We start from the raw sequence: 12724 nt of genomic DNA on the forward strand, positions 1-12724 counted from the left end.
ATGTTTATGGATGTGGTGAGGGAAGACTTGAGGGCAGTTGGGGTTAGAGAGGAAGATGCAGGAGATAGGCTAAGATGGCAAAAGATGACACGCTGACAACAACACTTCACTCGAGATCTGTTCTACTGAAGGCAGTTTCTTTGTGATTGATTTGATATGATTGTTGAAAGTCAGGTTGGAATAAATCAGAACAGCAAGGTTTCAGACTTGGTTTATGTTTTTTTTTTTTAAAGATAGAGAGTCCAGGTGTTCAATAACAGGATATTAACCACAAATAATTGTCTCAGTTTTGTTGTGATTTAGTTGAAGAAAATTTTGGCTCATCCAGTTATGTATCCGATTTAGACAGTGGCAGAATACATTAATTGAACTATAGTAATCTGGAGACACTGCTAAATATAGCTGTGTAGCATCTGGTTAGGTTAGACTGGAATCCCCTTGGATTATGATGTTCACAGATGATATCGTAATATGCAGTGAATGCAGGGAGCAAAGGAGGAACAATTAGAAAGATGGAGGCATGCACTGGAAAGGAGAGGAATGAAGATTAGCCGAAGTAAAACAGAATATATGTGCGTGAATGAGAGGGCTTGAGGGGGAAGAGTGAGGCTCCAGGGAGAAGAGATAATGAGGGTGGACGACTTCAAATACTGAGGGTAAACAATCCAAACACTGAGGGTAGACAATCCAGAACAATGGTGAGTGTGGTAAGGAAGTGAAGAAACTCGTCCAAGCAGGTTGGTACAGCTAGTGGAAGGTGTCTTGTGTGTTATGTGACAGAAGAGTATCCGCTAGAATGAAGGGCAAAGTTTATAAAACAGTGGTGAGGCCAGCAACGATGTATGGATTAGAGACAATGGCACTAAAGAGACAGGAAGCAGAACTGGAGGTGGCAGAAATGAAGTTGAGGTTCTCTCTCGTAGGGAGCAGGTTGGATAGGATTAAAAATGAGCTAATTCGAGGGGAAAGCCAAAGTTGGATGTTTTGGAGACAAGGTTCGAGAGAGCAGACATCAATGGTTTGGACATGTCCAGAGGGAAGAGAGTGAGTATATTGGAAGAAGGTTGCTGAGGATGCAGCTGCAAGGCAAAAGAGCAAGAGGAAGACCAAAGTGAAGGTTGATGGATGTTGTGAGGTAAGACATGAGGGCAGTTGGTGTTCGAGAGGAAGAGGCAGGAGATAGGCTAAGATAGAAAATAAGATCTGATCAGATCAGAGTAAGGTGTAAAATAAGATCCTGGGAGAATGGGGAAAAAAATTCCCAGAATCTTACTCCTAAACCTTGTTGAAAGTCTTCTCCCAAGAGTTAAAGCTATTACAGGTGAAATTGGTCAACCAGTAATTTACACTATGTGGATTTAGTATGTGATATATTTTAAAATCATATGCGAGTCAAGGCAGGTGAGGGAATACCTTTGGAAATATAGTGCAACATTGAGACACTAGCAAGTAGACCTCTTGTTGTTTAATGGTTTGTGTGTAATTCAAATATGAATAGGACAATTCATAATGAATACCTCAACATGATTTTTTTAAATTCTTTTGATAATTATAATACTCTAGCCAGGGAGTCAGACATTAAGAAATCCACACAAATGAAAATGATTGTTAAAATTGTTTTTATTATCAAAAATTGTAAAATGAATAATATATCATAGTATGATTCATTGGGTATCTGAACCAGACAAGAAATGAGATAGAATTGGAACTGTACCTTACAAGGAACCTCTTCAGTGACATCTGACCCACATCCTGGATAAATGTTATCTGATCTGAAAAAATGTTACATCACTAAATATGTTTCTTGCAGAATAACTTTTTTAGAGTAAGGCAGTTATATTCACTCTTTTACTCACCAAGATTATTTAAAAAAAAATACTTTAAAATGTTTAAAATGTGGTCTACAAATTTATACTCTATGAAAGTTAAACTTTTTGAATGCATTGATCGAAGACTTTAAATTGGCCATAGGTGTGATTGTGAGTGCAACTGTTTATCTCTGTGTGCCCTGCAATTTGCTGGAAACCAGTTTAGGGTGTACCCCGTCTCGTGCCCGAAGATACCTAGGATTCGCTCCTGCACTCCCACGACCCATGTGAGGATAAGCGGCTCAGATAATGGATGGATGGATGAATTTTACAAATTGGTGCAATACAATTAAGAGTGTAAAATTTTAGGGCAGGGGTCGGAAACCTATGGCTCGCGAGTCATACCTGGGTCTTTTGGTGGTTGCGTATGGCTCACAGAGCCCTCATAACGACATACTGTATACAGCAGTGGTGCTCAATTTGGCAGCACTTATAACTTTCTCTAACAATGATCTGCTGCACGGCCACACACTCTTCTTCTTAGTTTACCTTGAACCGCTCCCATCCGCTCTTAAAGGGGTACACTCATAATTACAAATGTTAGTCATTACGCAGCCTATCAATGTGGTTTATAATGACAGCATGCTTATGCGCCGCCCACCAGTGGACATTTTCTTATACATGAAGACATGCTTCTGTCAGCAAGCATTGTTGGAGAGCGCATGTAAGTAGGGAGAAATGAAAAAAATTCAACCTGCAGACCAGATGATTGTGAAAACTTGGAACGCACTTCCCGTCACATACCACACATTGCGGCGTGTGAGTATTCACGTACTGATAATGTTTTGTTCTACCTATGCATACGAAAAGTCTTTCTCACATTAAAGAAAAAAACATTAAGACCAACCTACGGTCACGAATAACTGATGGAAGTCTCAAAGGCTGCATGAAGTTTAATGACGTATGAAACAGACGACAAAGCCATCAGCAAAGAAGTTGCATTAATGGATAATAGTTTGTTATCATTGGTTAGCAACAGTATAATGCTATTTAAATGAATTTAGAGACTTATTGTACTCTTAAAGTGTTGGTCTTACATAAAATGCACGAATACACATTTTTAGTTTTAAAAATATTTTATGGCTCTCCATTTTAAAACATTTGCCATTTATGGCTCTCTCAGCCTAAAAGGTTTCCGACCAGTTTTCGGGGGTTTGAATATTTTTCGTATCTATTGTGTGTCGTGTGTATATACGTACACACCCACACACACACACGCACACACACCCTTGAACTTTTCAACCATTTTCTACATTTCAGGCTTCAAACGTAAAGATATAAAATAAAATTTTTTTGTCAACAATCAACAACAAGTGGGATCCAATCGTGAAGTGGAACGAAATTTATTGGATATTTTAAACTTTTTTTAACAAATAAAAACCTGAAAACTGGAGCATGCAATATTATTCGGCCCCTTTGTATTAATACTTTGTACCGCCACCTTTTGGTGCAATTACAGCTGCAAGTTGCTTGGGGTATGTCTCTATCAGTTTTGCACAGCAATTTTCAGCTCTGCCCACAGATTCTCGATTGGATTCAGGTCTGGACTTTGACTTGGCCATTCTAACACCTGGATACGTTTATTTATGAACCAATCCCTTGTAGATTTGGCTTTATGATTTGGATCATTGTCTTTTTGGAAGATAAATCTCTCTCCCAGTCTCAGGTCTTTTGTAGACTCCAACAGGTTTTCTTCCAGAATGGTCCTTGTATTTGGCTCCATTCATCTTCCCATTAATTTAAACCATCTTCCCTGTCCCTACTGAAGAAAAGCAGGCCAAAACAATGAGGCTGCCACCACCATGTTTGACAGTGGGGATGGTGTGTTCCGGGTGATGAGCTGTGTTGCTTTTACGCCAAACATTGTTTTTGCATTGTGGCCAAAAAGTTTGATTTTGGTTTCATCTGACCAGAGCACCTTCTTCCACATGTTTGGTGTGTCTCCCAAGTTGCTGGTGGCAAACTTTAAACGAGATTTTTATGAATATCTTTGAGAAATGGCTTTCTTCTTGCCACTCTTCCAAAAAGGCCACATTTCTGCAGTATCTGACTGATTCTTGTCTGATGGACAGACTCTCCCACCTCAGCTGTAGATCTCTGCAGTTCATCCAGAGTGATCATGGGCCTCTTGGCTGGATCTTTGATCAGTCTTCTTCTTGTTCGAGGTGAAAGTTTAGCAAGCCGGGTATTGGTAGATTTGCAGTGGTCTGATACTCTTTCCATTTCAATATGATTGCTTACACAGTGCTCCTAGAGATGTTTAAAGCTTGGGAAATCTTTTTGTATCCAAATCCGGCTTTAAAGGGGAAGTCCGGGGATTGAATTAACAATGTATCCGATAGGTCATGTCATATGTACTGTACCTAGAAAATTTTAGCTTAATCCAATATCATTTAAGGTTGTTTTAAGGATATTTTTATTGGCAATTTTGAATGCTCCTGGTCACCGCCATTTTGGCGAGTCACATGACCTACGTGCACGGGTGTAACGTGTCATGTGCGCAAACAAAGGCTCGGTTACGTTCCTACACAATCATAGCCAGCTCTGATTTCTCATATTTATTCTCATCTGGTGAAAAACTAGCAGTATCGGTTGCTCGGGAAGACGGAGGAATACGTCCATACAGATTTGAACCTGTGGATGTAAATGTTGAATATTCGGATGGTTCTCCGGACGGGAATGGCGCAGTGTCTGTCTACTCGGAGACCAACACGCGGGACATTAAGTGCCTGAACAAAGGCTCAGTTACATTACTACACGATCATGGACAGCGCTGATTTCTCGGATTTATCCTCATCTGATGAAGAAATAGCGGTATTGGTTGCTCGGGAAGACAGAGGAATACGTTCATACAGATTTGAACCTGTGAATGTAAATAATGTTGAATACTTGGATGGTTCTTTGGACGGGAATGACGCGAGTCTGACTACGTGGAGGCCGACGCGCGGGACACACCATTCATCCATCCTATCGATTTTGGAGTGCGTTTAGGCCAGCCAGCGGAGGACTGCACTGAGGACAGCACTCTTAGCCATGAAGGATGGTAGAACCCATCACTGAAAGATAAGCCTTATATTGTGGGAAAGGTTGTTTTAGCCAAAAGAGTGGATGGGGCCCAAGTGATAATGAAATGATCTTTGGCTTGGTGGAAATTAATACTGCCTCCACAACAGTGGCATGGTAGCTCAGCTTGTAAAGCGTTGACCTTACACTTCTGAGGACCCGGGTTTGATTTTTGTGGAGTTTTGTGTGTGCGTATGTATGGAGAATTGTGGAGTTTTCCATATTCTCCTCGTGCCCGCGTAGGTTTTCTCCGAGCACTCCGGTTTCGGGCCTAAAATTATTCTTTTTCTTATTTGGCAGAACATGACACCGAACATTCCGTGGATTATTTCTATCCGAATTATGGCAAAATTTTGCGATACAGTAAGGCATTTGACTGTGTCTGATCGTAGTGGTACCGCATTGTGAAGACACTACAATCCAGCGATGATTTGTTTGCGCACATTGCACACTACATTCGCGCACGTAGGTCATGTGACTCGCCAAAATGGCGGCAACCGGGAAAAGTCAAAATTGGCGATTAAATTTTCTCAAAACCACTTTAAATGATATTGGATTAAACTCAAATTTTCTAGGTACAGCACATATAACATGACCAATTGGATACATTGTTAATTAAATCACCGGACCTCCTCTTTAAACTTATCTACAACAGTATTTCGGACCTGCCTAATCTGTTCCTTGGTCTTCATGATGCTCTCTGCACTTTAAACAGAACACTGAGACTATCACAGAGCAGGTGCATTTATACAGAGACCTGATTACACACAGTTGGATTCTGTTAATTATCATCAGTCAACATTGGATCATTCAGAGATCGTCACTGAACCTCTGGAGAGAGTTTGTTGCATTAAAAGTAAAGGGGCCGAATTATATTGCACAGCCCACTTTTCAGTTTTTTATTTGTTAAAAAAAGTATAAAACATCCAATAAATTTCATTCCGCTTCACGATTGCATCCCACTTGTTGCTGATTCTTGACAAAAAAAATTGAAATGTGTCGAAAGGTTGAAAAGTTCAAGGGCCCGAATACTTTTCAGAACGCACTGTTCATATCCCCACCTGTATATAATCAACACGCACGCACACAAACTGCATCCAGAAATTATATATAAATACAATATCTGTATACTTGGATATATAACACTTAGCATGGTCCTGCTCTACCTCCCCAAAAAATGGGTTCGACCAAATAATGTGCCTTTGCGAAAAAAAATAATGATCACTGGGTTCAAACAGCAAGTAAATGAGTGAAGAAGCCTGTTTGAGTAACTTGAGTAAGTTAGTAGTAACTTACAATAAATGTTCTCTTTAAAAAAAAGTGTCATGTTGTGAAAGTGTCTGTCACCTTGGTTCCTTAAGGGCTTGGTGAATTTGGCCAGATATGGTAGCAACTCAGTCTGAAGGTTGACTGGTGTCATACAGAAGTGGCGAAACAAGCTCTGAGCAGCCAGGCAGTTTTCTCGATGCTAACAAGAGTAAAAATCTGTGTAATTATAGGAAACTGTAATTCAACAAGCAATAGAATAAAACTAGTTGTAGTGTAGATTTGGCACATCCAAAAAATATTTTCACTTGCACATGAGAAAATGTAGGAAACTGATGTAATTTTCCACTCATATCCTCAAAAATAATGAAATATATTTTAAGGATAATTTTTAAACCTGTACCATTTGCAACATTCAGTAAATTCCAAAGGTCATTGATTCCACTGCAGTGGGATTATCGTAAATTCACTTAGAAATCATGGAGGGGTCTGAAATTTTCATCTGTGCATGTCCATTGTGATAGAGATAATCTAAAAAGAAAAATCCAAAAATCAAATGTATGATTTGTTAACGATTTATTTGTGTGATACAGATGCAAATAAGTATTTGAACACCTGTCTATCAGCCAGAATTCAAAGACCTCAAAGACCTGTTAGCCCGCCTTTAAAAGTGCATCTCCACTCCATGTATTATCCTGAATCAGATGCACCTGTGTCAGGTCATTAGCTGCATAGACCACCCCATACAATCAGTAAGACTCAAACTTGTAACATGGCCAAGACCAAAGAGCTGTCCAAAGACACCAGATACAAAATTGTACAACTCGACATGGCTGGAAATGGCTACGGAGAAATTGCCAATCAGCTTTGTGAAAAAAGGTCCACTGTTGGAGCAATCATTAGAAAATGTAAGAAGCCAAACATGACGGTCAATCTCAATCAGAGTGCAAGATGTCACCCCGTGGGGTCTCAATGATCCTTAGAAAGGTGAGGAATCAGTATGACCTGAAAAGAGCCATTTGGATGATACACGGAGTCATGGGAGAAGGTTTTGTGGTCAGATGAGACCAAATTTTACTTTTTGGTCATAATTCCACTTACTGTGTTTGGAGGAAGACGAATGATGAGTTCCATCCCAACAACACCATCCCTACTGTGAAGCATGGAGGTGGTAGCATCATGCTTTGGGGGTGTTTATCTGCACATGGGATAGGACGACTGCACTGTATTGAGGAGAGGATGACCGTGGGAATGTATTGTGAGATTTTGAGGAACAACCTCTTTCCCTCAGTCAGAGCATTGAAGATGGGTCGTGGCTGGGTCTTTCAACATGACAATGCCCCGAAGCACACAGCCAGGAAAACGAAGGAGTGGTTTCGTAAGAAGCATATCAAGGTTCTGGCGCGGACTAGACAGTCTCCAGACCTAAACCTAATAGAAAATGTTTGGAGGGAGCTGAAACTCTGTGTTTCTCAGCGACAGCCCAGAAACCTGTCTGATCTGGAGATGATCTCTATGGAAGAGTCGGCCAAAATCCCTCCTGCAGTGTGTGCAAACCTGCTGAGCATCTACAGGAGACGTTAGACCACTGTAATTGCAAAAAAAGGCTACCGTACCAAATATTAAAAGTGGTTTTCTCAAGTGTTCAAATACTAATTTGCAGCTGTATGACAAATAAATCATTAAAAAAAATCATACATTGTGATTTCAGGATTTTTCTTTTTAGATTATCTCTCTCACAGTGGACATGCACCTATGATGAAAATTTTAGACCCTACCATGATTTCTAAGTGAGAGAACTTGCAATATAGCAGGGTTTCCAAATACTTATTTTCTTCACTGTAACTGGCCAGTCCAAAAAAATTTTTAATATTTTACTTTGTTTCTCAATTTAAGTTTCATGAAATGCTTTGCACTTTTCTGCTCTCTGCATCTTTTGCAAAGCATCATCATTGATTCACCAAGTCTGATGTCATGTGTTCACTAATCATTTTCATCCAGTTTGATGAACCACGATGCATATAACAGCTGGAAAACTCCCACCTTTTTGCTGACAAGCAACCAGTTGGGTTTATGGAGTGGTCTGAAGCCAACAGCTACTTGTTGAGAGTTGGAGTGAAGAAGCCCTCTGGTGACAACTGAAGATGCATATTCCCACATGCTGTTAGTACTCTGAGAACAAAACGGTGCAATAGTAAGGCAGATCCATACGAATGGTATTTATTTAAATCCCTAATCAATTTTATTTTCCATGCAGACGTAGGTCTTGCTGGCTATTTTACACTATCAATTAAAAATTAATATAAGACTATGATTCCATTTTTATTTTGTTTTCAATATGTTAATGCAAAGGCTAACCATGCAATCAGATGTGAGGAGGTCTGCGTCAGACATATACTCGATGGCTTTATCGACGTCTTCCATCTCAGAAAAAAAATCCAGGTAATTCTGGTGCAGGTACAGGTTGAATAACTCCCCAGACACATACGAATGTTCTAAAACCCACTACGAGAAAACATGGAAGAGACAATTTAAAAGTGTTCATAAAGACCAAGTTGATGCAATGTTAATGTATTCTGGTACCTCAGGGTTCACCTCCAAATATGCTCTATGGTGCTGAGAAAGGTGTGAGGGTAACCATCCAAAGGCACGTTTGGCTTCTTTCACACCTTCAGGACTGCCCCCTAGATTGATACAAAAAGAATGTGTTTGGGTTATATTTCATTTCTCATTTAGATTTAAAAGCTGGTTATGTTATTATCGTCCACTTTTGGTTTGTTTGTTTGTTTGAAAGACATTGATGGTGTACTGCAGTCGTCCTCAAACTCAAGCTCGCCTCATCGTTTGGTCTGGCCCCCTGAATAATACCAGAGAGTATTCTTATTTTTCACCTATGTGTATTTGTATTTGACAATAAAGTTGGCCTTTTGCAATAAAATGTTCCTTATTTCTAAACTATTTTCATTATTAACTATTAGTTGGTAACTAATTCATAAACGCATATACGTGACATTTGTTCCACCCTTCTGTGGTCTCATCTCAGATAAGGGCACAGGTTGCCAGATAAGATTTCAGATTTCTGAGAGGGAAAAATCCTAAACCCGCGAACAGAACGGAATCATGGCGAAAAGGTTAGGTAAGAGAAAAATTGATTCAAGATGCAGGATATTTAACCCAAAGTGGATGAATGATTATTTTTTTGTTCAATTGAAAGAAAAGGTTGTCTGTCTCATCTGTCAAGAGGCGGTGGTCTTTTAAGAATATAATCTGTGGAGACACTACAAATCCCGTGACAAAGACAAGTATGATAGCTTGCAAGGCCAAATGTGACCAGGCAAACTGTTAAAGCTAAAAAGTGGAACGTTAGCGCAGTAAAGTACATTTGTACGTAAAGCTCAGCTATTCAGGCGAGATTTCGGGTTGCTCAACTGATAGCAAGTAGCAATAAACCTTTCACTGATGGAGAGTTTGTCAAGAAATGCATGAATGCTGTCATGGAGGAAGTGTGTCCTGAGAAGAAAGACGTCTTTAATACCCTGAATCTGTCAGCGAGTGCAATCACCAGACGTATTGAAGAAATCACAGGTAATTTGTATGCCCAGCTACAGCAGAACTTGATTTCTTTTTATTAGCACTGGATGAGAGCACGAACGTGCAGGACACAGCGCAACTGCTAATTTTTATTCATGGAGTTAGTGCAAACTTTGAGATGTATGAGGAGCTGGCAGCCCTCCAAAGTCTCAAAGGGACAACGATGGGGGAAGATATTTTCGGCAAAGTGCGCCAAACTATGGAAGAGTTAGACCTGGACTGGTAAAAGCTGGCCAGCATAAGAACTGACGGGGCTCCGAGTATGGTGGGCGCATCTCGGGGTCTAATAGGACGCATGAACTGGGAGATGGAAGAATGGGTTTCACCGCCCCACTATAAATCCACTCCCTAATTCACCAGCAAGCACTAGACTGCAAAGTATTGACGTGGTATTCCCAGCAGTCTCATTGACTTCTATGCCGCTCCCCCAAACGACACGTACCCTAACCCTAACCCTCAGAAAACACGCAATGAAGATGCCCACACTTTTTGGCAGCATGTATATCTGCGAGCAAACCTTTTTACGCATGAAACTGCTGAAAAGCCAAATGAGATCAAGATTGACAGATGAACATCTGCATCAGTGTTTGAGACTGGCAGTGACTAAAATGGAAGCTGACATTCAACTTCTCACCAGCCAGATACAGGCCCACGGTTCAGATTGATGAACATATTAAGGTAAGCTCACTTTTCTGACTTTAATGAGTCATTTGGAGCATCTTCTTCTTTTCATTCGGCTGGTCGCCACAGCGTGTCATCTTTTTCCATCTAAGCCTATCCCGTGCATCTTCTTTAACACTCACTGTCCTCATGTCCTCTCTCACAACATCCATCAACCTTTTCTTTGGTCTTCTACTCGCTCTTTTGCCTGGTAGCTCCATCCTCAGCACCCTTCTACCAATGTACTCACTCTCTCGTCTCTGAACATGTCCAAACCATCTAAGTCTGCTCTCTCTACCCTTGTCTCCAAAACATCCAACTTCGGCTGTCCCTCTAATGAGCTCATTTCCTATCCAACCTGAAGAACCTCAGCATCTTCATTTCTGCTACCTCAAGTTCTGCTTCCTGTTGTTTCTTCAGTGCCACCGTCTCTAATCCGTACATCATGGCTGGCTTCACCACTGTTTTATAAACTTTGCCCTTCATTCTAGCAGATACTCTTCTGTCACATAGAACACTAGACACCTTCCGCCAACTGTTCCACCCCGCTTGGACCCATATATAAATATAATTGAAATAAGATCTGCTGGGATAAAATTAATCACCACAACCATACTGGGAGTGGTACTGGTTGTGCTGTGTGGGTGCTGTATCACTGGGTTCAATTTCTCAGCCTACTTGCTTTGTGGTTTTCACAGGGAAGTTACTGAGAAAGATCTGCAAACAGTGAAGTCTGCAAACCTACTGGAACCTACAAGAGAATTAAAAGGAAGAAACACAGTAACTTGGAGAGTCCGGTCATATGAGTCATTTGAGTAAAAGATAGTGCTCTAACAAATAAGCTAAAGTTGTACTTGTTAAAATTGTGCACGGCACAACAGAAAGTTTGTTCCTTTTTACAGTAAAAACCCAGAGGGTTATTTGATTATTATTTATTTCATAAATAGTGTAATTTATTTCCTTGCTTTTTTCTGTGTAGAACCCACAAAGGGTTATTTAGTTATTATTTATTTCATTAATAGTGGTATTATGTATTTCCTAACTTTTGTTCTGTGAAGAATCCAGAAAAGGTTATTTGATTTTTGAGTTTCTGGAAAACAATACATTTTTACGTTTAGGTACTCCTGCAGTCATACTTTTTGTGTTACAAACTGACCCCGACCCCCATCAGAGAAGCAAAAAGTTATGTGGCCCTCACAGGAAAAAGTTTGGGGACCACTGGTGTTGTGTGTACAGTCGCCTGACTTTTGTGCGAGCAGCGTGGGGTCAGTTCTCACTCAGTGCCTGTGTGAATGTGAGTGCAAAATGTTTGTACGTGTCTATATGTGCCCTGCGACTGACTGGCGACCATTTCAGGCTGTAGTCCTCTTTTTGCCCAAGTCAGCTCGGGTAGGCTACAGCACCCGGTGACCCTATCCAGGTTAAGCGATGTTGAAAATGGATGGATGGTTTGTTTGAAACAAACTCGAGATACATGGAGGACAGATTAAAGTTCACCTATAATTCATAAATTTTAGACAGCTTCCATTATCATGATGATTGGTAGTATTCCCCTGATGAGGAGAGTCACAATCAAGTTCACTCTGTGTTGCAGCAGCTACTGCAAAATGAACTATATGCAAAAGCTTAGAAGCATAGCAAATGTTTATACTGTAGCACATTTAATACACAAAAGCATTAAAAAAAAATAATAATAAAAGCTTATACAGTCTTCGCTTGCTACAACATGGTTCACTTTACACGGCCTCGCTATTACACAGATTTTGTGTGTGCGGGATTTTTTACAGCATAGCAGGCTTTTTTATTTTACAGTGTATGAATGTGCAATGTGTTCTTCATCCTGATTCACTACGAGAAACCCCGTATCATGTGGTGCATCGCGATTGGCTAAGGGACTGTAGAGCATAATCTACCACCCTAAGTATCACTCTGCCACGCAGGGGCTGTCCCGATACATGGGTGATCGCGGTAAAAAAAAAGGACAGTGCAAGGCCATTACAAAAAAAGTAAAATAACATGCAACGTGAAAGCACAGATGGAACCCATCATGGTATGGTATCCAGTAAAAGAGTCTCCGAGTGACAAATGGTAGCTATACAGTAATATAATATAGTACCTTTTATCTTTTATATTTTTATTATAAATGTATAATACTGTATATATTGTACTTATAAGGTTTTGGAATTAAAGATGTAACTAATTACCTCTTTTTGTCTCAAATATACAAAGTACAAATACAGTAATCCCCTGTTTTTTGTGGTTAATTGGTACCGGAA

General features: G+C 40.2%; 1 protein-coding gene across 6 annotated transcripts in view; it reads right to left on the reverse strand.

The window, feature by feature from the left end:
• Positions 1-12724, reverse strand: part of rad17 (RAD17 checkpoint clamp loader component) — a 72512-nt gene that overhangs the window by 14108 nt on the left and 45680 nt on the right. For 4 of the 6 annotated variants that reach the window (XM_061816108.1, XM_061816106.1, XM_061816104.1 and 1 more), the window contains 5 exons: positions 8781-8881; positions 8556-8702; positions 8241-8369; positions 6279-6399; positions 1715-1772 (listed from right to left, as the gene is read on the reverse strand). In XM_061816108.1, coding sequence (XP_061672092.1) covers positions 1715-1772; positions 6279-6399; positions 8241-8369; positions 8556-8702; positions 8781-8881 — 556 coding nt within the window. The remainder of the gene's footprint in view (positions 1-1714; positions 1773-6278; positions 6400-8240; positions 8370-8555; positions 8703-8780; positions 8882-12724) is intronic. The other 2 variants (XM_061816107.1, XM_061816110.1) reach the window with 2 other exon arrangements.

Source organism: Syngnathoides biaculeatus, chromosome 4 (genome assembly GCF_019802595.1).
Source record: "Syngnathoides biaculeatus isolate LvHL_M chromosome 4, ASM1980259v1, whole genome shotgun sequence".
NCBI lineage: Eukaryota > Metazoa > Chordata > Actinopteri > Syngnathiformes > Syngnathidae > Syngnathoides > Syngnathoides biaculeatus.